Here is a 24,729-nt window from a genome sequence, read left to right as displayed (position 1 = left end):
AGCATTGAGGCAGAACAAAGTAAAACAATGACAGAGTGCAGAATCATGTGTAACAGCTACAGAGAGAGTGCAGTACAGACAGACAATATGTTGTAAGATCACAACGAATAGGATGTAAGGTCAAGCAGTAGGGGTGAGATTGGGTTGGGACTGGGTTTGGAACCGGGTTGTGGAGAATCTGGAATAGGATGGGGTGAGATTGGGTTTGAGATCAGGTTTGGAATGGGGTTGTGGAGAATTTGGAATAGGACAGGGTGAGATTGGGGTTCGGATGGGATATGGATGAAGTTTGGGTTAGCTTTGCAATAGGATGGGGTGAGGTTGGAGTTAGGTTTGGGATGGTTTAGGATGGAATAGGGTGGTTGAGATGATTTGGAGTGGGATAGGGAGGAGGACTGAGGTAGGGTGGTGGGTGAATGGGATGTGGATTGAGGGTGGGAGTGGGTTGGGATAGAGCTGAGGTTGGGGTGGAGTTTGGATGGGGTGAAGATGAGGTTGGTGTGGGATGGAGGCAGGTTGAGGTTTGGGGTGCGATAGGGTTGAGCTTGGTGTGGGGTTTAGACAGGGCTGAGGTTTGCGGCAGGATAGCTTAGGATGAGATGGGGGTGACGTTGGTGTATTGGGTTGGGATGGGATGAGCTTGGGTTTTGGGTGAGATATGAGTGAGAGGGATTAGGGTGGGATGAGGTGAGGTTGGCATTTGGGGTGAGATTGGGGTATGGGATGTGATGGGACTTGGGCAGGCGTTTGGGGTGGGATAGGAGTGAGGTTGGAATTTGGGGTGAGATTTCAGTGAAGTTGGGGTTTGCTGTGAGAGTTGTTTAAATTTGGGATGGGATGGAGTTGAGGTTGAGGTTTGGTGTGAGATTGTGGTTTGGGGTGGGATGGGGTGAGGTTGGGGTTTGGGGTGAGGACTGGCTTTTGGGTGGGATGGATGAGGTTGGATTTGGGATGAGATTTCGGTGAGGTTGGGATCTGGGACGTGATGGGGCTGAAGCAGATGTTTGGGGTGGGATAGGGGTGACATTGGGGTTTGGAGGGTGTTGGATTTTGGGATGGGATGGAATTGGGGCTGGGGTTTGGGGTGGGAGGGTGTTGGATTTTGGGATGGAATTGAGGTTGGAAGGGTGTGATTGAGTTTTGGAGTGGGGTTGAGGTTGAATTTTGAGCTAGAATGGGGTGAGGTTGAGGCTGAGGTTTGAGGTAGGGTGGCATAAATTTGAGCTTTGGGGTGAGATGGGGTGAGGTTGGGGTTTGGGGTGAGGACTGGCTTTTGGGTGGGATGGATGAGGTTGGATTTGGGATGAGATTTCGGTGAGGTTGGGATCTGGGATGTGATGGGGCTGAGGCAGATGTTTGGGGTGGGATAGGGGTGACATTGGGGTTTGGAGGGTGTTGGATTTTGGGATGGGATGGAATTGAGGTTGGAAGGGTGTGGTTGAGTTTTGGAGTGGGGTTGAGGTTGAATTTTGAGCTAGAATGGGGTGAGGTTGAGGCTGAGGTTTGAGGTAGTGACATAAATTTGAGCTTTGGGTTGAGATGGGGGAGTTAGGGTTTGGGGTGAGTGGGTAGGGATGAATTTGGGACTTAGGGTGAGATAAGTGTGATATTGAAGTTTGGTGTGGGTTTGGAGTGAGTTTGGATGTTGTGCATAGGGCTGTGTTTTGGATTTGGTGTGAGATATAACTGAGTTTGGGTTTTGGATGGGATAGGTATAATATTGGGGACAGTGTGAGATTAAGGTGTGGTTGGGGTTTGTTTGGGATAGGGTTGAGGTTGAGGATTTCAATGAGATACTGGTGTGTTGGGGTTTGGGTAAGATATGTGTGAGGGTGTTTGGGAGGACTGGGTGGGAAATGAGTTCTGGTGAGGTTGGGATTTCTGGTGAGATGGGACTACATTGGGATTTGGGGTGGGATAGAGTGAGGGGTTTGAGATGAGGTAGGGGTGAGGTTGAGATAGTGGTGTTTGGGGTGAGGTAGGGGTTTGGAGTGAGACAGGTGTGAGGTTGGGTTTGGAATGCGAAAGGGGTGAGATAGGGGTATCACTTGGAGTGAGATTGGTGTGAGAGTGGGGTTTGAAGTGAGGTTGGGGTTTGGGGTGAGATTGGTGTGAGGTTGGGGTTTGGAATGCGAATGGGGTGAGATAGGAGTATCATCTGGAGTGAGATTGGGGTTTGAAGTGAGGTTGGGGTTTGGAGCGAGTATGGGGTGAGGTTGGGGTTGGGGTGAGATAAGGGTGTGGTTTGGAGTGGGTTTGGGGTGAAGTTGGGGTTTGGAGTGAGATTGGTGTGAGGTTGGGTTTTGGAGTGAGATTGAGGTGAGGTTGGGTTTGGAGTGAGATTGAGGTAAGGTTGGGTTTGGAGTGAGTATGGAGTGAAATTGGGGTTTGGGTGAGATTGGTGTGAGGTTGGGGTTTGGAATACAAATGGGGTGAGGTTGGGGTTTGGAGTGAGATTGAGGTGTGGTTGGGTTTGGAGTGAGATTGAGGTGAGGTTGGGGTTTGGAGTGAGATTGAGGTGAGGTTGGGGTTGGAGTGAGATTGAGGTGAGGTTAGGTTTGGAGTTAGATTGAGGTGAGGTTGGGTTTGGAGTGAGATTGAGGTGAGGTTGGGTTTGGAGTGAGATTGAGGTGAGGTTGCGTTTGGAGTGAGATTGGGGTGAGGTTGGGTTTGGAGTGAGATTGAGGTGAGGTTGGGGTTTGGAGTGAGATTGAGGTGGTTGGATTTGGAGTGAGATTGAGGTGAGGCTGGGGTTTGGAGCGAGTATGGGGTAAGGTTGGGGTTTGGGGTGAGATTGGTGTGAAGTTGGGGTTTTTGAGTGAGAAAGGGGTGTGGTTGGGGTTTGGAGATAAGGGTTTGGGGCAAGGTTGAGGTTTAGGGTCATGGTGATGTATGGTGCAATTGGAATGATGGGATTTGGGTGAAGTTGGGATTTTGGGTGAGGTTGGGGTTTGTGGTGAGATGGGAATGAAATCACCGAATTATAGGAACGATGTCAACAAAACAAAATAGATAGAGTACAGAGAAGATTTGAAGATTCTAGAAGATTTACTAGAATGTTACCAGAGTTTCAGCACCTAAGTTACAGAGAGTTGAACAAGTTAGATCTTTATTCTTTGGAGCGTAGAAGGTTGAGGGGGGACTTGATAGAGGTATTTAAAATTATGAGGGGGATAGATAGAGTTGATGTGGATAGGCTTTTTCTGTTGAGAGTAGGGGAGATTAATAACAAGAGGACATGAGTTGAGAATTGGGGACAAAAGTTTAGGGGTAACATGAGGGGGAACTTCTTTTCTCAGAGAGTGGTAGCTGTGTGGAATGAGCTTCCAGTAGAAGTGGTAGAGGCAGGTTTGATATTGTCATTTAAAGTAAAATTGGATAGGTATATGGACAGGAAAGGAATGGAGGGTTATGGGCTGAGTGCAGGTCGGTAGGACTAGGTGAGAATAAGCGTTCGGCACGGAATAGAAGGGCCGAGATGGCCTGTTTCTGTGCTGTAGTTGTTAAATGGTTATATGGTTAAATAGGGATCAGGTTGGTGTTTGCGGTGAAGTAAGGGTGAGTTTGGAGTTTGGCGTCAGCTTGATGTATGGTGTAATTGAAATGACACAGTTTGGAGTGAGATAGGGTTAGGGGCCAGGTTGATGTATAGTGCAATTGGAATGATGGGGTTTGGGGTGAGAGGGGTGAAATTGGAGTTTGTGGTGAGATAGGGGTGAGTTCAGGGTGAGATAGGGATGAAGTTGGGGTTTGGGTGAGGTTAGATTTGAGGTGGGATAGCATTTGAGGTTGGTATTTAGCTTGGGATAGTTTAGGTGGAGATGAGGGTAAGGATGGAATGATTGGAAGTGGGATAGCGGGGTAAGAATGGGGACATTCTCCAGTGCGTATCTGCCCACCTGTTGAGGGAGGTGTCACTACTCCATCAGACCTCAGTAACCTGAGCAAAAATTGTTGGGCAAAATCAAAGCCCTCCCTTTAATGGTGTTTGGTTGGATTTGGATTGGAATAGAAAGAGGGTTGGGTTTGAGAATGGATCGTGTGAGATTGCTTTGGATGGGACGAGATAAGACAGGGAATGCAGAGGTGATGTGGTAAGGCTGTGGTTGAATTTGTGATGGGATGGGGTGAGGTTGGGGTGAAGTTAGGATGGGGTGGGGATTGGGGTTAGGTTTGGAATGGGATATGCTATGTTGGGGTGGAATAGGTTGGAGTTGGGTTTGGGGTGAGACTGGGGTGAATTTAGAATGGGTTAGGAGTGGATTTGTGGGTGGGGAAGGGGTGAGGTTGGAGTGCATTTGGGATGGGATTGGGATTAGGTTTGGGATAGGATGGTTGGGTTAGGTTTGATTTGTGATGGGGTGAGTTCGAGGCAATTCTTGGGGCTTACCTGCTAGCTGAGGGAAGGGGATCACTACTCAGTGAAGCTGGGATCTCAATGATACACCCCCCCCCCCACCCCACCACAGCTATTTTTCCAGGAATTGAAGAGGACGACGTGATTGAAGTGATCCGCAATAAGAGGAAGGCAGGTGAGTGAAGACTGGCCTCTCTGCCCTTGACTCTCCAACCATCTTCCTGTGCCTTCCCTGAATAAGATAACCAGTGATTGTGCAATTTCCAGCGGCCCCACCCCACTAATCTACCTACCAATAGAGCTTGGATCATGTCCAATCCCAGCCCTGATTGAGACGAAACAGCAAGATCCCACAGGGAAGCAGAAAAACTAGTTTCCTACTTCAGGGAAATTGTGAAAAAACCAGATTGCTACCCTTTAATGTACAGAGTTGATGGAGGAACATTATATAGCACTCCTTTCTTACCTACCCTCTCTCAGTACCACCCCTCCCACAGTGTGACCCTCCCTCAGTACCACCCCTCCCACAGTGTGATCCTTCCTCAGAATTCTCCCTCCCACAGTGCAACTCTCCTTCGGTACCACCCGTGCGACAGTGCAACACCCCCTCGTCACTGTCCTGTGTGGGAGCCTGGGAAACTTTGCTCTGTGGGTAGAGCTCTGCTGTACCTTCCTCCCAACAGAACGTGTCGTGCTGTTCCGGCCCATCAGGGAATACATAGGTACCAGTATGTATGTCAGGGATTCACTGAGATTCTGCCCCCTCGCTCAGAGAGTGGGGTCAGGTTGGGCTGAAGGGGTAGGAATGGTAAGAGGGTAAACTGGATTTGACCTTAATGTTCCCAGCTCTCTCTGTCGCACACATGGTGGGTCTCCCTCCTGCTGCTCTAAGGCAGATTGAATGAATGAAACTGCAGTGAGTAGCCAGGAAGGGATTTCTCCTCAGGGACTGGACCAACTGATTATTGATTTAGTTTGGTCACATAGAACCATAGAACATTATAGCACAGAAATAGGCCTTTTGGCCCTTCTTGGCTGTGGCCGAACCATTTTTCTGCCTAGTCCCACTGACCTGCACCTGGGCCATATCTCAAACCCTCTCATCTATATACCTGTCCAAGTTTTTCTTAAATGTCAAAAGTGAGCCCGCATTCACCACTTCATCTGGCAGCTCATTCCACACTCCCACCACTCTCTGTGTGAAGAAGCCCCCCCCCCAATGTTCCCTTTAAACTTTTCCCCCTTCACCCTTAAACCATGACCTCTGGTTTTTTTCTCCCCTAGACTCAGTGGAAAAAGCCTGCTTGCATTCACTCTATCTATACCCATCATAATTTTATACACCTCCATCAAATCACCCCTCATTCTCCTACGCTCCAGGGAATAAAGTCCTAACCTATTCAACCTTTCTCTGTAACTCAGTTTCTCAAGTCCCGGCAACATCCTTGTAAACCTTCTCTGCGCTCTTTCAACCTTATTAATATCCTTCCTATAATTAGGTGACCAAAACTGCACACAATACTCCAAATTCGGTCTCACCGATGTCTTATCACTCCAACCCTTATACTCAATACTTCGATTTATAAAGGCCAATGTACCAAAAGCTCTCTTTACAACCCTATCTACTTGAGATGCCACTTTTAGGGAATTATGTATCTGTATCCCAGATCCCTCTGTTCTACTGCACTCCTCAGTGTCCTACCATTTACCTTGTATGTTCTACCTTGGTTTGACCTTCCGAAGTGCAATACCTCACACATGTACCAAGGTGCAATGTAAAAATTTTGTTTTGCATTCTATCTCTACGAATCATTTCATTACAACGTTGTATCAAGGTAGGAAAATGATAACAGAATGCAGAATAATGTGTTAGTTACAGAGTAAGTGCAGTGCAGGCAGACAAGTGAAGTCTCACCTATTTCCTGCCAGCTTGTACTCCTCTGTCTCCCCTCACCTTATTCTGGCTTCTGCCCCCTTGCTTTCTAGTCCTGATGAAAGGTCCTGGCCCAAAACATTGACTCTGTATTCCCCTCCATAGATGCTGCCTGACCTGCTGAGTTCCTCTGGCGTTTAGTTTGTGTTGTTAGGTAACATGCAGGGTAACGACGAAGTAGACTGGGAGAGCAAGAGTTCATCTTTATTGTACAAGAGGTCCGTCTGCTAACAGCGGGATAGAAGCTGTCCTTGAGCCTGGTGGTACACATGTTCAGGCATTTGTCTCTTCTGCCCGGTGGGAGGGAAGAGAGAATGTCTGGGGTGGGTGGGTCTTTGATTATGTTGGCTGCTTTGCTGAGGTAGTGGCAGTATGATACGCGGCCTGACTTGATGCACTTAGTACGAGGCTTTGCAGCCCATTTAGTTGGAGAACTACAATCCATCTGTCCCTTTCTGCTCCCTGATTTCCCTTATCCCAATACCTGCTCACACATGTATCCTCACTCTCACCTTCAGGGTCTTTTCCATGAACCCACACACTCACGACAAGTTTACACTGGCCCATTAACCCTTCCTGAGAGAAGCTTTCACAGGCTCCGAAATGTCAACTGGTTATTCCCCTCCATAGATGCTGCCTGACTTGCTGAGCTCCTTCAACATTTCGTGCATGCCCGTCAGGATTTTCAGAACTGATTGTGTTTAGTGTTAACCTATCAACCCCACACAACGCTGGGTTGTGGGAGGAAACCAGGGCTCCTCAGAGAACCCTATGAAGTTGCTGTGCCACTATGACACCCTACAATCCTTACCTCAGTCTGCAATCCCCTCAGCTTCTCAGCGTGGATACAGCCCAGAGACCTAGGTTCGATCTCAACCTCAGGCAGTGTCCATGTGGAGTCTGCATGCTCTTCCTCAAAGTGTGGGGGCTCCACTTTCCCAAACATAGAAGGTTGGCGGGTTAATTTGATGCTGTATTTGCCCTTGGTTAGGGATTAGTGTCAGATTAGAGTCAAAAAGCATAAAAACAGGCCTTCAACCCAAAAGATCTATCAGACCATAGAACATGGGAGCAGAATTAGGCCATTCGGCCCATCAAGACTGATCCACCATTCAAACATGGCTGATTTATTTTCCTACACAACCCCATTTTCCTGCCTTCTCCCCATAACCTTTGAAGCTTCTGTTGGTCTGGCTCAACCATGGATGTTGTGTCCTAGCTGTCTAGATATGCAAGCCAGGGCTTGAGTATGGAGAGCAAGCTGATGCCCATGTTGCTCTCTCCACACATCCGATGAACCCAAAGGAAAGGCAAAGATTGATAAAGTTTGGCACCTGCAGCATCGCAGTCTTTGCCAGCTTTAAACCTGGATTTTTCCCTCAGGGTTTACTTATGAAGCCTTCCCCATGAATGAATAGCCACAAGGCAGTGGAGGTTTGAGATCAGAGTTTTCCCTCTGGATGAGCTGATGAGCCTCATCTGCTCATAACCTTTGTTGCCCTTACTAATCAAGAATATATAAACCTCCGCTGTAAATATACTCAGTCACATAGCAACGAATTCCACAGATTCACCACCCTCTGGCTAAAGAAATTCCTCCTCATCTCTGTCTTAAAGGGATGACTTTCTATTCTGAGGCTGTGCTCTCTGATCCTGGGCTCTCCCACCACAGGAAACATACACTCTACCTAGGCCTTTTCAATAGTTGGTAGGTTTCAGTGAGATTCTCCTGCAAACCCCACCCACCCTGCCCTCATTCCTCTAAACTCTAGAAAGTACATGCACAGAACTATTAAGCCTCATATTTTAACCCTTTCATTCCTGGAATAATTCTTGTGAACCAGTGCCAACTCATCCTTTCTTAAATATTTACCAACCAATCATATCCCACTAAATCCTTGTCATCCATGTACCATCAGAATAGCTGGTCAATGGTCAGCACAGACTCGCTGGGCCAAAGGGAGTTTGTGTGAGGCAAGTTCAGGGACCTGAAGTTGGAATGGGTGATGGTCATGGAAGGAGGTTCTGCGGTGTTGATGTGGGGCTGGAGGAGGTGGGATGAGCAGGGTGGAGTGGGCATTGGGGATGCTGGCCTGTGATTGGCCAGGCCTGCAGGTGCCTGGAACTGGCATAAAGCCCCTCTTGCTCACTGACAGGTCTGTGAGTGTTGGGGGTGAGGAGTGGTGTGGGGAATGGATCATCCCTGTCCGTCCTGTGCAACAGCACTCTTCCCAGTGGTGGATGAGGAAGGGGTGATTGAAGTCATCCGAGACAAGAGGGAAGCTGGTGAGTGAAGCAGCTGGTCGGAAAGCTAGATTCCTGCAGGTGCTAGAAAGTCCTGACACCAAACCAGAAAACCCTGGGAACACTCAGGGTGTTGATCAGTGTCTGCAGGGAGGAAACCAGTAAACATTTCTGCTTGAGGGCCCATGTCCAGCTCAAACTCACCAAGCAAACAAAAAGGGGCCATGTAGAGCAGAGTCCTTCCTCACTGCCTCCTCAGCCCCATTATGTGGAAGGGAGGAGGGGGAGGGGGCCAGGTTGTTCTTTTACTCAGCCAGATTCAGTCTCCCCAAAACCCGGAATCTCTCCTATGATCTACTTCCAAAGTATTTAATGATTTGGTTTCAACGTTTGGTCCTCCTCCTGAGAAAATCACACACCTTCAACACTCAGGAGGTCAGTCCTTCTCTTCTCAGTAACTGGCCACGGGTTGCCTGTTGCCATGGGATACAGTGAAAAACTTCATTTACATGCCACACCAGTTCATTACATCAGGCACAACGAGGGAAAGAGCGTTAACAGAATGCAGAGTAGTGTGGTGGTGAGGGTGCAGTGCAGCCAGACAATGAGGTCATAGCAAGGTACATTAAGAGGTACAGTTATGGACTCCCTCTCAGAAATCTGATTGTGCAAAGAAAGAAGCTGCTCCTAAAACATTGAGTGTGGGTCTTCAGACTCCTGTAGCTCCTCTTTGATGATAGTAATGAGAAGAGGGAGAGTGAGGCATTTCCTTTTGAAGATGTCCTCGATGACAGGGAGGTTGGTGATTTCACCAGCCCTCAGCAGCTTTCATTGTAACATACTGGACACTGTCATTAAACAGTGGGATGGGACCTGTCCTTGAGCCTGGCAGGATGGGCATCTTCTGCCCAATTAGAGGTGGAGAGAAGACTATGCCTGAGGTGAGAACAGTCGAAGATTATGCTGCCTACTTTCCAAAGCAGTACGGAGCCAGTGGAGGTGCCTGTTTTATGTGATGTACTGGGCTGTGTTCACAGCTCTTTGCAATTTCTTTTGGTCTTGGGCAGAATTGTTGCTGTGATGCATCCAGATAGGATGCTTTCTAAGGTGCATCTGAGGGTCAAAGGCCACCTGCCGAATTTCCTTAATCTTTGGAGAAAGTAGAGAGGCACCCATGTGCTTTCTTTGCCCTTCCTATTGAACTGTGACCTGTATTTCAGGGGTGGAACTTACCTTTTGGACTAAGTATGCCAAGTCTGGTGTTCCAAACGGGCTCTCCAGTCCTGGAGAGCAGTGGTCAGACCAGCAAGTGAGACCGTGTGATCAGATATGTCCCAGAGCTGGAAAATCATTCCAGTGATGAGGGAGGGGCAGTACAGAGGGGGGGGGGGGGGTCACACTATGAAATGGTTAGTAATGAGAGAGGTGTAGTACAGAGGGGTATCTCGCTATGAAAGGGGTGGTAATGAGGGAGGGTCATACTGTGGGAGAGACACTACCGAGGAAGCGTCACACTCTGGGAGGGGGGCTACCGAGGGAGGTTCACACTCTGGGAGGGGGCTACCGAGGGAGGTTCACACTCTGGGAGCGACACTACCGAGTGAGGTTCACACTCTGGGAGGGGGGGCTACTGAGGGTGGTTCACACTCTGGGAGGGGGGCTACTGAGGGAGATTCACACTCTGGGAGGGGGGCTACCGAGGGTGGGTGGCACTCTGGGAGGGGGCTACCGAGGGAGGTTCACACTCTGGGAGGGGGCTACCGAGGGAGGTTCACACTCTGGGAGCGACACTACCGAGTGAGGTTCACACTCTGGGAGGGGGGGCTACTGAGGGTGGTTCACACTCTGGGAGGGGGGCTACCGAGGGAGGTTCACACTCTGGGAGGGGGGCTGCCGAGGGAGGTTCACACTCTGGGAGAGACACTACTGAGGGAGGTTCACACTCTGGGAGGGGGGGCTACTGAGGGATGTTCACACTCTGGGAGGGGGGCTACTGAGGGAGGTTCACACTCTGGGAGAGACACTACTGAGGGAGGTTCACACTCTGGGATGGGGGCTACCGAGGGAGGTTCACACTCTGGGAGGGGGGCTACCGAGGGAGGTTCACACTCTGGGAGGGGGGCTACCGAGGGAGGTTCAAACTCTGGGAGGGGGGCTACCGAGGGAGGTTCAAACTCTGGGAGGGGGGGGCTACTGAGGGAGGTTCACACTCTGGGAGAGACACTACTGAGGGAGGTTCACACTCTGGGAGGGGGCTACTGAGGGAGGTTCACACTCTGGGAGAGGCACTACTGAGGGAGGTTCACACTCTGGGAGGGGGGGCTACCGAGGGAGGTTCACACTCTGGGAGGGGGGGGCTACTGAGGGAGGTTCACACTCTGGGAGAGACACTACTGAGGGAGGTTCACACTCTGGGAGGGGGGCTACTGAGGGAGGTTCACACTCTGGGAGAGGCACTACTGAGGGAGGTTCACACTCTGGGAGGGGGGCTACCGAGGGAGGTTCACACTCTGGGAGGGGGGCTACCAAGGGAGGGTGGCACTCTGGGAGAGGCACTACCGAGGAAGCGTCACACTCTGGGATGGGGGGCTACCGAGGGAGGTTCACACTCTGGGAGGGGGGCTACCGAGGGAGGTTCACACTCTGGGAGGGGGGGGCTACTGAGGGAGGTTCACACTCTGGGAGAGACACTACTGAGGGAGGTTCACACTCTGGGAGGGGGGCTACTGAGGGAGGTTCACACTCTGGGAGAGGCACTACTGAGGGAGGTTCACACTCTGGGAGGGGGGCTACCGAGGGAGGTTCACACTCTGGGAGGGGGGCTACCAAGGGAGGGTGGCACTCTGGGAGAGGCACTACCGAGGAAGCGTCACACTCTGGGATGGGGGGCTACCGAGGGAGGTTCACACTCTGGGAGGGGGGCTACCGAGGGAGGTTCACACTCTGGGAGGGGGGGGCTACTGAGGGAGGTTCACACTCTGGGAGAGACACTACTGAGGGAGGTTCACACTCTGGGAGGGGGGCTACTGAGGGAGGTTCACACTCTGGGAGAGGCACTACTGAGGGAGGTTCACACTCTGGGAGGGGGGCTACCGAGGGAGGTTCACACTCTGGGAGGGGGGCTACCAAGGGAGGGTGGCACTCTGGGAGAGGCACTACCGAGGAAGCGTCACACTCTGGGATGGGGGGCTACTGAGGGAAGTTCACACTCTGGGAGAGGCACTACCGAGGAAGCGTCACACTCTGGGATGGGGGGCTACTGAGGGAGGGTGGCACTCTGGGAGAGACACTACCGAGGAAGCGTCACACTCTGGGAGGGGGGGCTACTGAGGGAGGGTGGCACTCTGGGAGAGACACTACCGAGGAAGCGTCACACTCTGGGATGGGGGGCTACTGAGGGAGGGTGGCACTCTGGGAGGGACACTACCGAGGAAGCGTCACACTCTGGGAGGGGGGGCTACTGAGGGAGGGTCACACTCTGGGAGAGACACTACCGAGGAAGCGTCACACTCTGGGAGGGGGGCTACTGAGGGAGGTTCACACTCTGGGAGGGGTGCTACCGAGGGAGGGTGGCACTCTGGGAGGGGGGGCTACTGAGGGAGGTTCACACTCTGGGAGGGGGGGCTACTGAGGGAGGTTCACACTCTGGGAGAGACACTACTGAGGGAGGTTCACACTCTGGGAGGGGGGCTACTGAGGGAGGTTCACACTCTGGGAAGCGGCTACCGAGGGAGGGTGGCACTCTGGGAGAGGCGCTACCGAGGAAGCGTCACACTCTGGGAGGGGGTCTACCGAGCATGAGTCGCACTCTGGGAGGGGCGCTATCAAGGGAGGGGGTCTACTGAGGGAGGGTCTCACTGTGAGAGGGGCGCTATCGAAGGAGGGTTGCATTCTGTGAGGGGAACTAAGAGGGAGGGTCACACTCTGGGAGAGGCCCTACCAAGGGAGGGTCACACTCTTGGAGGGTGGCACTATGGACATGTGTGAAATGAGATAGACATAGGGGCATTTTGGGTGGGACAGCTGTGGAGGGGGGGATCAAGGTGGTGGCATTGGAAAGCTGCTATTGACATCTCTCTTTACTTTTTCCATCCTAGCAAAACCAGCAGCCAAGTACATGCCACTTCGTGAGCCAATCAACACAAGTGAGTGAGGGTCTTTCCAGACACGCCCACCCTCCCAAAATTCTGTTCCAATATCCCCCTCCCCATCTGACCCAGCTGCTGCCTGTTTGGGTGGAGTCTGGGATCATGGTCGGTAACACTCTCCTTTCCTCCTGACAGCTCGTCGTCCTTTCAAGGCCTACATGCAGGCAAAACGGAACCGCCGCGCAGGTAACTGCCCTCTGCCCTCTCCTATCCCCTTACTCACACACCAGCATTCGAGAACTCTCCTAATCCCACCACCATGCAGGTAACTGCCCTCTGCCCTCTCCTAGCCCCTTACTCACACACCAGCGTTCGAGAACTCTCCTAATCCCACCACCATGCAGGTAACTCTGCCCTCTGCCCTTCACTCACACACCAGCATTAAGAGTGTGACAGCACGGGGACAGGCCCCTCGGCCCATCTAATCTAGCCAATTGGTTAGACACACTCTATCACACACAGCCATGTTGGCTATCCCTAATTGGTCCCTGTCTATCCAAATATTTGTATATCCAGTCTCTTAGAATACCTTATAATAACTTGCCCACCTCAGCTTCACCAAACTATAATTTCCTGGCTTATTCTTAGAGCCATTCTTAAACAACAGAGCAATATTAGTTGTCTTCCAGTTCACCGGCACCTCACCCAAGGCTAAGTACATTTGAAATATTTCTTTTAGGGCCCCTGCAAGGTGCTCTGGCACACCTCGTCACCTCTAGGAATTTATCCACCCTAATTTGTTTCAAGACAGCAAACATCTCCTCTAATCGGTATAGGGTCCATGGTCTCACTGCTGTTTGTCCCAGTTCTATACTCTTGTGTCCGTCTCATGAGTAAATAGATTTACAAATGTCTATTTGACCTCTTTTGGCTCTATGCATAGATGACCTCAGTTATCCATGATGACCAGTTTCATCCCTTACAATCCTATTTCCCTTAATATATCTGTAGAAGCCCTTGGGATTCTCCTTCACCTTGTCTCATGCATTCTTTTAGCTCTTCTGACCTACTACTTAAAACAGGGGTAGGCAACCTTAAGGACAAATGATTTTCTAGCATGTATATTCATTAATTTGAGGCAAAACATAACTAGATGTATTTAAATGAATAATTACCATATTTCAAGTTTTTATGGCATTTATTTGGCCCACCGTCCGCTTATTAATACGCGATCTGGCCCACAGAGGCAAAAAGGTTGCTAACCCCTGACTTAAAATATTCTCTTGCATTTCTTATACTCCTCAAGCACTTTGCTTGTTCCTACCTGCCTAAACCTCCTCCTCCTCCTTAACCAGGCAGGGCCTCAATAATGACTTCCCTAAATCTATTAGCTTTGCCTTTCATTCTACCAGGAAAACACAGATGCTGGACTCTGAATTTTTCACTTTGAAGTACTCTCACTTACTAAGCACCCCTTTGCTGCTGAAAAACAGCCTGTCCACCCCCACCTGCCAGACTTCTCTGATCGGTCAGAGAATCTCAACTGAAGACTAGTCCATAACTAATGGAGTTATAATCACTAGATCCAAAGTGTCCCCTATACACAGTTGCCTCGCTCCCAGTATCACGCCCTCTGTCTTGATTAGGGAAACCTTTATGAACACATTTGACAGACTCTATCCCATCTCCCTCACCACACCACACAGTGCAAAGGAATAGGGGACCCTGGGGTCCACATCCATACGTCCCTCAAAATGCCGTGCAAGTTGATAGGGTGGTGAAGAAGATATATGTATTGTGTGTTGGCCTTCATTAATCCGGGGTGGGGTGGGGATGGGGGGGGTTGTTGAGTTTAGTCTCTGTGAGGTAATGTTGCAGCTCTATAAAACCATGGTTAGACCACACTTGGAATATTATGTTCAGTTCTGTTGCCTCATTGTAGGAAGGATGTGGAGGCTTTAGGGAGGGTGCAGAGGGAGATTTACCAGGATGCTGCCTGGATTCAAGCATGTCTTATGAGGAAAGATTGAGAAAGCCATGGCTTTTCACTTTGGACCAAAGAAGGATGAGCGCTGACTTGTACAGTATAAGAGGCAAAGAAAGAGTGGACAGCCAGTGAAGAAATGGCTCATATGAGAGGACCAAATTTGAGCTGATTGGAGGAACGTATAGGGGGATGGCAGAGGTAGGATTTTTACACACAGAGAGGTGGGTGCCTGGCACACCCTTCCAGGAGCGATGCTAGATGGGCATTTAAGAAGCTCTCATGGATGAAAGAAAAGTTGAGAGTAGATTGATCTTGGAGCAGTTTAAAGGGTCTGTACAACATAGTGGGCTGAATGGCCTGTGCTGTAATGCTGTGTTCTATAGCTACCTCCTAGACAGGGACCACTATTGTCCAGAAACTCACCCAAACAGCCACAGAAACCCCGCCCTTACTGGAGCTGGGCAGATAGTGGGGATCACTCGGGCATGAACTCATTTCTTCTCGACCCCTGGCTACAAGGCACAAGGGCAATGTCCGGTGGAGACTGTGTGCAGCCAGCTTCACTCTGTTTCAGATGACAGAAGTGTGTGTTGGGAAAGTGTAGAGGGGACTTTAATTCTCTGTCTGACCCCGGGAGTGTGTGATGGGACAGTGTGGAGGGGACTTTAATTCTCTGTCTGACCCCGGGAGTGTGTGATGGGACAGTGTGGAGGGGACTTTAATTCTCTGTCTGACCCCGGGAGTGTGTGATGGGACAGTGTGGAGGGGACTTTAATTCTCTGTCTGACCCCGGGAGTGTGTGATGGGACAGTGTGGAGGGAGCTTCAGTATTTGTCTGACCCTGGGAGTATGTGATCGGACAGTGTGGAGGGAGCTTCAGTATTTGTCTGACCCTGGGAGTGTGTGATGGGACAGTGTGGAGGGGACTTTAATTCTCTGTCTGACCCCGGGAGTGTGTGATGGGACAGTGTGGAGGGAGCTTCAGTATTTGTCTGACCCTGGGAGTGTGTGATGGGACAGTGTGGAGGGGACTTTAATTCTCTGTCTGACCCCGGGAGTGTGTGATGGGACAGTGTGGAGGGGACTTTAATTCTCTGTCTGACCCCGGGAGTGTGTGATGGGACAGTGTGGAGGGAGCTTCAGTATTTGTCTGACCCCGGGAGTGTGTGATGGGACAGTGTGGAGGGGACTTTAATTCACTGTCTGACCCTGGGAGTGTGTGATGGGACAGTGTGGAGGGAGCTTCAGTATTTGTCTGACCCTGGGAGTGTGTGATGGGACAGTGTGGAGGGAGCTTCACTCTGTGTCTGACCCCGGGGGTGTGTGATGGGACGGTGTGGAGGGAGATTCACTCTGTGTCTGACACCGGGAGTGTGTGATGGGACGGTGTGGAGGGAGATTCACTCTGTGTCTGACCCTGGGAGTGTGTGACTCGCTCTCAAGTTGGGATAGATAGTGTTTGGGACAGAGGAGCCTGTTTGATCTTTGTCCATACTCCTCCTCCCACTCAAACACCTTCCACCTTCAGCACCAGCACACAGTGGTCGAAGTGTACACCAGATGCAGTTAGTCAGCTAGGCTACTCTGAAACACCAGTGGCCCCACCCTGGGCAGGAAGCAGCTTCCCCTCCTGCCAGCTTTCCCATTCAGACTTGGGAAATCTGTCCTTGCAGGTGTTTAAAAGAATGAAGGTAGATCTCACTGACTCCTCTCAAATATTGAAAGGCTTTGATAGAGTGGATGTGGAGAGGTGGGTTAGTCTAGGATCGGAGGGGACAGCATCAGAATAGAGGAATCCAATTGGAACAGGAATAAAAAGGAATTTCTTTAACCAGAGGCTGGTGAATCTGGAATTGATTGCACAGGTGGTTGTGGGAGGCCAGTCCTTGAGTATGTTTGAAGCAGAGATCTTAGTTAGTCAGGGCGTCAAAGGTTACTGGGTGAAGGCGAGGGAATGAGGTTATTATACAGTCGGCCCTCCTTATCCGCGAGTTCCGCATGCGTGAATGCAACTAACCGCGAATCGAGGAAACCCGGAAGTGCTCTTCCAGCACTTCTTGTTCGAGGAGGTCTAGACTTTATTTCCTTGTCATTATTCCCTAAACAATGCAGTCTAACAACTGGTTTACATAGCATTTATATTGTATTAGGTATTATAAGTAATCTAGAGATGATTTAAAGTATACGGGAGGGTGTGTGCAGGTTACCGTGGAACGGGATCGAAAAAAAATCGGAAGTTCTCTTACTATGTAAGTCGGAACAGGTACATACAGTATTATTTAGCGGCAGTTAGTCAAACGTTTGTCTTAGTATATAGTATGTATTTTACCTTTCTATGCATATAAAACACTCGTATGTTTCAGTGCCGGGCTCGGGACCACTTCCGAGCGCGCTCCTCTTTCGTGCCGGGTTGAGTGGAGGATCAAAACCCCAAACCCAATAATTAATCCACTGCGTTGCTCAGTAATAATTGTAGCTTTCATCGGGGCAGGGCCTTTCTCACCTTACCCTTTAAAACTGTAGCCTAACGCTTTTCCAGTGACCGATGGTGTTTCACTTCTTTCCGATCGCTTTATTGTTTCCACTTTGTTTTCAATCGTGATCGTGATTATTTTCGTGAACAGAAATACTGTGGATTCAGAGCTCGAACGCCGGGTCCTAATGACCACCGTATTGAGACAGGTTGAATAAGGGACTTGAGCATCCGCATTTTCTGGTATTCGCGTGGGGTCCCAGAACCAATCCCCCGCGGATAAAGAGGGCTGACTGTATCAGCCATGATGGGATTGTAGAGCAGACTCAATGGGCCAAGTGGCCTGATTCCTATGTCTTGTGGTTTTATGCTGGGTCAAAATCCCTAGTATCCCAACAACTCTGTGAGAATACCCTTCACCAAAAGGACAGAAGGGAAGTAGCTCAACCCCTACCTTCTGAGGGAGATGTTCAGATTTGCAATAAACTTTAGAGGTGGGTGGAAATGGTTCAGGGGCTGTGTGGTAGCGTAACACAGTTCCCACTGCAGTCCACAAGGAGTTTGTACCACAACCACGTGGATCTCCTCGGGGTTCTCCCGTTCCCTCCCACTTTCCAAAACGAGTGGGTGAGGATGAGTGAGCTGTGGGCATGCACATCCCCCGACTGTTGGTTATGGACACAAACAATGCATTTCACTGAATGTGTAGATGTGACAAATAAAACTAATCTTTATTATCAAGGAGATGTTAGGATTTGCAGTAAACACTGCACTTGGATCCTGCAAGTGAATCTTTGAAGAATGCACGCAGATCCCTGGAACTGTTTCTGGAGTTTGTCAAAGGGATTCAGGGTGTGGCGGCTCTGAGGTGGTGCTTGCTATAGCACCAGCAGAAATTACAATAGCGCCACCAAGAAATTAACTGAAATTTGACGTACAAATTGCAGCTACTTTCTCTGTATAGTTTTGAATCCAGCTTGTTCCTCCAGTTGATCTAGTGAAACAGCGCCCCCAATTACCATAGCACCCACGCAGCAATAAAGTTATAAACTCTCTGCAGGTCTAAGGTCAGATCCACTCGACACTTCTGCGTATTCGTGCGTTGTCAATGTCTCGCCGTTGCCGTCCTCGCTCAGGTCAGTTCAGCTGATCTAAGATCACTTCAGGCGGTGATGTCACTCACTCTCACCCATGCCAGGGATTGATAGTATACCTACATTGTGCAGGATCCAGGCGCAGATCCACGGTCTCACGGGACTAACGGATGCCACACACACACATTGTGCTTTTACAAGCCAGCGTGGGCCTGGCACATGCGTTATTTTGGCCGGCGTGAAAAATGGATCGATTTTTCGTGAGAAAACGATTTCATCCTGAGGAATCAGTGGCGTCTCAGCCTGAGCCTGTCTAATTGAAAGTGACATGCAGAAAGAAGCAAGTGGGGATGAGGACGACAGCAGTTCATCGAGGGAGTGTGAGGGCTAAGCAGAGGAACAAGACATGGAGCGGGATTCGAACAGGACGTGGATGAAGCTGCTCTTCGTGATGGTGGGAATACTGTTAGCGATGTTAGCCAACAGCCTGAGGAAGGACCCCGTCGGCCAAGTACCCTTCGCAGCAGTTTGGCAATCAGCAAAGGAGTTTTATTCGTGGCTGGTTTGACCTGTACTCCTGGCTGGAATATTCGATCAGAAAAGATACTTCTCATGCAAGCATTTCCTGTGTGGAGGACATGGGTTCCATTCTGAGTCTACCTTCACTGTCACCAGTTACCGCAACTGTGCAGCTCACAAGTTTGCTATGGAGGCATAGACCGAGTTCAGATTCAGAGAACAAGACGGTTCAAGTTTGGGAAATATGCTTGATAAAGGACATGCAAAGATTGTCCAAGAAAATAGTGAATATAAAGAACAATACAGCACAGTACAGGCCATTCGGCCCACAATGTTGTGCCAACCTTTAAACCCTGCCTCCCATATAACCCCCACCTTAAATTCCTCCATATACCTGTCTAGTAGTCTCTTAAATTTCACTAGTGTATCTGCCTCCACCACTGACTCAGGCAGTGCATTACAGGCACCAACCTCTCTCTGAGTAAAAAACCTTCCTCTAATATTCCCCTTGAACTTTCCTCCCCTCACCTTAAAGCCGTGTCCTCTTGTACTGAGCAGTTGTGCCCTGGGGAAGAGGTGCTGGCTGTCCACTCCGTCTATTCCTCTTAAATATCTTGTATACCTTTATCATGTCTCCTCTCATCCTCCTTCTCTCCAAAGAGTAAAGCCCTAGCTCCCTTAATCTCTGATCATAATCCATACTCTCTAAACCAGGCAGCATCCTGGTAAATCTCCTCTGTACCCTTTCCAATGCTTCCACATCCTTCCTGGAACAGCGTCTCTACTTTTTGCGAAGGCTGAGGAAAGTCCATCTCCCACCCGCCATCCTCATCACATTCTACAGGGGTTGTATTGAGAGCGTCCTGAGCAGCTGCATCACTGCCTGGTTCGGAAATTGCACCATCTCGGATCACAAGACCCTGCAGCGGATAGTGAGGTCAGCTGAGAAGATCATCGGGGTCTCTCTTCCTGCCATCACGGACATTTACACTACACACTGCATCCGCAAAGCAAACATCATTATGAAGGACCCCATACACCCATCATACAATCTCTTCTCCCTCCTGCCATCTGGGAAAAGGCTCCGAAGCATTCAGGCTCTCACGACCAGACTATATAACAGTTTCTTGCCCCAAGCTATTAGACTCAATACCTGAAGCCTGGACTGACACCTTGCCTTACTGTCTTGTTTATTATTTATTGTAATGCCTGTACTGTTTTTGTGCACTTTATGCAGTCCAGTGTAGGTCTGTAGTCTCTGTGTTTTATTACGTAGTTCAGTCTAGTTTTTTGTACTGTGTCATGTAGCACCATGGTCCTGAAAAACGTTGCCTGGTTTTTACTATGCACTGTACCAGCAGTTATGGTCGAAATGACAATAAAAGTTGACTTGACTTGACTATAGTGAGGTGACCAGAACTGGACACAGTACTCCAAGTCTGGCCTAACCAGAATTTTATAGAGCTGCATCATTACCTCATGACTCTTAAACTCTATACCTCGACTTACGAAAGCTAACCCTCCATAAGTTTTCTTAACTACCCATCTACCTGTGAGGCAGCTTTCAGGGATCTGTGAACATGTACCCCCAGATCCCTCTGCTCCTCCACACCACCAAGTATGCTGCCGTTTACTTTGTACTCTGCCTTGGAGTTTGTCCTTCCAAAGTGTACCATCTCACACGTCTCTGGGTTGAACTCCATCTGCCACTTCTCAGCCCACTTCTGCATCCTATCAATGTCTCTCTGCAATCTTCGACAATCCGCAAAACTATCCACAACATCACCAACCTTTGTGTCGTCTGCAAACTTGCCAACACACCCTTCCACCCCCACATCCAGGTCGTTAATAAAAATCACAAAAAGTAGAGGTCCCAGAACAGATCCTTGTGGGACACCACTAGTCACAACCCTCCAACCTGAATGTACTCCCTCCACCACAACACTCTGCCTTCTGCAGGCAAGCCAATTCTGAATCCAGCTGGCCAAACTTCCCTGGATCCCATGCCTTCTGACTTTCTGAATAAGCCTACCATGTGGAGCCTTGTCAAATGCCTTACTAAAATCCATGTAGGTCACATCTACTGCACTACCTCATCTATATGCCTGGTCACCTCCTCAAAGAACTCTATCAGGCTTGTTAGGCACGATCTGCCCTTCACAAAACCATGCTGACTGTCCCTGATCAGACCATAGATGGCCATAGATTCTATCTCTAAGAATCTTTTCCAACAGCTTGCCCACCACAGACGTAAGGCTCACTGGTCAATAATTACCTGGACTATCCCTACTACCTTTTTTGAACAAGGGGACAACATTCGCCTCCCTCCAATCCTCCGGTACCATTCCTGTGGACAACGAGGACATAAAGATCCTAGTGGTTCAGAGGGTCAGCAATCTCTTCGCCTCGTGGAGCAGCCTGGGGAATATTCCATCAGGCCCCAGGGACTTATCCATCCTAATGTATTTTAACAACTCCAACACCTTCTCTCCCTTAATATTAACATGCTCCAGAACATCAACCTCACTCATATTGTCCTCACCGTCATCAAGTTCCCTCTCATTGGTGAATATTGAAGAGAAGTATTCATTGAGGACCTCGCTCACTTCCACAGCCTCCAGGCGCATCTTCCCACCATTATCTCTAATCGGTCCTATCTTCACTCCTGTCAACCTTTTGTTCTTCACATAATTGAAGAATGCCTTGGGGTTTTCCTTTACCCTACTCACCAAGGCCTTCTCATGCCCCCTTCTTGCTCTTCTCAGTCCCTTCTTAAGTTCCTTTCTTGCTACCCTATATTCCTCAATAGACTCATCTGATCTTTGCTTCCTAATCCTTACGTATGCTGCCTTCTTCCATCTGACTAGATTCTCCACCTCACTTGTCACCCATGGTTCCTTCACCCTACCATTCTTTATCTTCCTCACTGCGACAAATTTATCCCGAACATCCTGCAAAAGATCCCTAAACTTCGACCACACGTCCATAATATTACATTTACTGATATTAAGCCTACTGGTTTTGCTTAAGCTTCCAAGCGGTGATTCTGTTGATTTTTGTTTTAAATTCAGTAGCCAAATTAATTGAGGTATTGCATGATCAAAGTTCGATTTGTCCAACTCCTGGTAAAGCCTTGCATCTGTTGTTTGCCTTATTTGACTTTAATGACAGTGTATCTTTTGGCATTGTCTGTGTAATGCGAATAGCAGTGGACATTGTGGGTTAGTGTTTTTCAATTGAAAAGCACGTATTTGATGCTGATTGCAGGATTAGTGCGTGATTCATGTTGTGCGCTGTGGGTCGGATGCTCTGTCGGTTTGTTTGTTTATGCTCTGTGTAGCCCAGGTTGTCTCCAATGCTGTTGACACTGTCACAGTTCACTTCTATATTAGATCCATCAATTGCTGTTGCTTGTGAATCATCAGAGGCATTTATAGTAGGCACATAATGCTTGAAACTTACTTTTGAACGCCACGCATCTGGCCTTGCGAATACATATTACCTACAGTACATCCCTCCGCACTATCACTGAAATAATTCAGCCCCACTGTAGCACCAGCAAGAAAAAATATCTGGTACCACCAATGGGTTCAGGTGATTTTTCTGTTGGTGTCAGCTGATGTTGCTTTTATTCTGTGATCACTCTTTCCTCTCTTTATGCACAGAACCCAATCCGTCCAGTCGCCTGTACCTGAAAGAATACATCACAGCCAGTAAGTGTGGAGGAATCTGAGTGCTTTTGTTTGAGTGGGAGAGTGAGGGTGGGCTGACTGCCAGGTGGGAGAGTCCCTTAACCCCAGACCAGGTGTCGAGGTGGGGTCAGATGAGAAAGGGAGCAGCATTTTCCCACTGACCATGACCGCACTGGCTCGCTCTGATGCACGCGCCACACTGGCGGCTGCACTGGTGGTCAGCTCGGCCTGTGCATGTGGCACTGGCTCTGCTTACTGCAGTGAGCGGGAAATGGCGCTGGGGGAGGAGAGGAGAAAACCACCCCGACCTCCTTTGAGCACACACCTTGCACTTCACGCTCAGTTAATTTACAGGAGGACACTGAGCTCATCTGGTTCATGCCAGCAGATCTATCTAGTAGAATACCTTTTCTTGTTGGTTTCCTGGTCTCTCCCCACCCCTGTTACCCACCCTCACACACACACCAAGGTCAATTTACAGATTCTAATTGACTCATGTCGTGGGATGTGGGAGGAAAGTGGAGAAGCCAAGAGAGACCCACACAGTCACAGGGTGAATATACAAGCGTATGACCTCCACATTCTCAATCTCCCTCTGTCAGCCCCGCTCGCTCACACATTCACACCCTCTCCCCACACGGACACCCCGCTCCTCTGCGCAGACACAACACGTCCCTCGCAGAGACATCCATCCTCCCCCGCACAGACAACCCTCCTCCCCAGCGCAGACACAACTCCTCCCCCGCGCAGACAACGCTCCTCCTCTGCGCAGACACAATCCTCCCACCGTGCAGACAACCCTCCTCCCCAGTGCAGACACAACCACTCCCCCACGCAGACACAACCCCTCCCCCATGCAGACAACCCTTCTCCCCCGCGCAGACACAACCCTCCCCCCGTGCAGACACAACCCCTCCCCCACGCAGACACAACCCTCTCCCCGTGCAGACACAACCCTCCCCCCGTGCAGACACAACCTTCCCCCCGTGCAGACACAACCCTCCCCCTGTGCAGACAACCCTCACCCCGCGCAGACACAACCCTCCCCCGTGCAGACACAACCCTCCCCCCGTGCAGACACAACCCCTCCCCCGCGCAGACACAACCCTCCCCCCGTGCAGACACAACCCTCCCCCTGTGCAGACAACCCTCACCCCGCGCAGACACAACACTCCCCCGTGCAGACACAACCCTCCCCCCGTGCAGACACAACCCCTCCCCCGCGCAGACACAACCCTCCCCCCGTGCAGACACAACCCCTCCCCCGCGCAGACACAACCCTCTCCCCGTGCAGACACAACCCCTCCCCCGCACAGTCACAACCCCTCCCCCGCGCAGACACAACCCTCCCCACCCCGCGCAGACAGCCTTCCCCCCAGCGCAGGCAACCCTCCTCCCCCGTGAAGACACAACCCCTCCCCCGGAAGACATCTCCCCTCCCCCACGCAGATACAACACTCCCCACGTGCAGACACAGCCCCTCCCCGCGCAGACAACCCTACTCCCCGATGCAGACACAACCCCTCCCCCGCGCAGACACAACCCCTCCCCCTAACTGACACAACACCTTGCCCGCACAGACAACCCTCCCCCCCATGCAGACACAACCCCTCCCCCATGCAGAAAACCCTCACCCCGCGCAGACACAACCCTCCCCCCGTGCAGACACAACCCTCTCCCCGTGCAGACACAACCCTCTCCCCGTGCAGACACAACCCTCTCCCCGTGCAGACACAGCCCCTCGCCCGCGCAGACACAACCCTCTCCCCGTGCAGACACAACCCTCTCCCCGTGCAGACACAACCCTCCCCCCGTGCAGACACAACCCTCTCCCCGTGCAGACACAACCCTCTCCCCGTGCAGACACAGCCCCTCGCCCGCGCAGACACAACCCTCTCCCCGTGCAGACACAACCCTCTCCCCGTGCAGACGCAACCCCTCCGCCGCACAGACACAACCCTCCCACTGTGCAGACAAACCCCCTTCCCTGCGCAGACACAGCCCATCCCCTGTGCAGACACAACCTCTCCCCGCGCAGACAACCATCCTCCCCCGTGCAGACACAATCCCTCCCCCGCGCAGACACAACCCTCTCCCCGTGCAGACACAACCCTCTCCCCGTGCAGACACAACCCCTGCCCCGCGCAGACACAACCCTCTCCCCGTGCAGACACAACCCTCTCCGCCGCACAGACACAACCCTCCCACTGTGCAGACAAACCTCCCCCCCCCGTGAAGACACAACCCCTCCCCGCGGAGACAACTCTCCTCCCCCACGTGCAGACACAGCCCATCCCCTGCGCAGACACAACCCCTCCCCCACGCAGTCAACCCTCCTCTCC

The 24,729-nt window shown here is 50.6% G+C and overlaps 1 protein-coding gene across 1 annotated transcript in view; it reads left to right on the top strand.

Moving 5' to 3' along the window:
* The window catches only part of LOC132397072 (uncharacterized), a 280,816-nt gene that overhangs the window by 152,018 nt on the left and 104,069 nt on the right, over positions 1 to 24,729 (top strand). The window contains exons 6-9 of the mRNA XM_059975332.1: positions 4,470 to 4,532; positions 12,632 to 12,679; positions 12,818 to 12,868; positions 22,361 to 22,408. Coding sequence (XP_059831315.1) covers positions 4,470 to 4,532; positions 12,632 to 12,679; positions 12,818 to 12,868; positions 22,361 to 22,408 — 210 coding nt within the window. The remainder of the gene's footprint in view (positions 1 to 4,469; positions 4,533 to 12,631; positions 12,680 to 12,817; positions 12,869 to 22,360; positions 22,409 to 24,729) is intronic.

Source organism: Hypanus sabinus, chromosome 7 (genome assembly GCF_030144855.1).
Source record: "Hypanus sabinus isolate sHypSab1 chromosome 7, sHypSab1.hap1, whole genome shotgun sequence".
Classification (NCBI taxonomy): Eukaryota; Metazoa; Chordata; class Chondrichthyes; order Myliobatiformes; family Dasyatidae; genus Hypanus; species Hypanus sabinus.
Note: the sequence above shows the minus strand (reverse complement) of the source record. Positions and strands in the feature narration are given on the sequence as shown.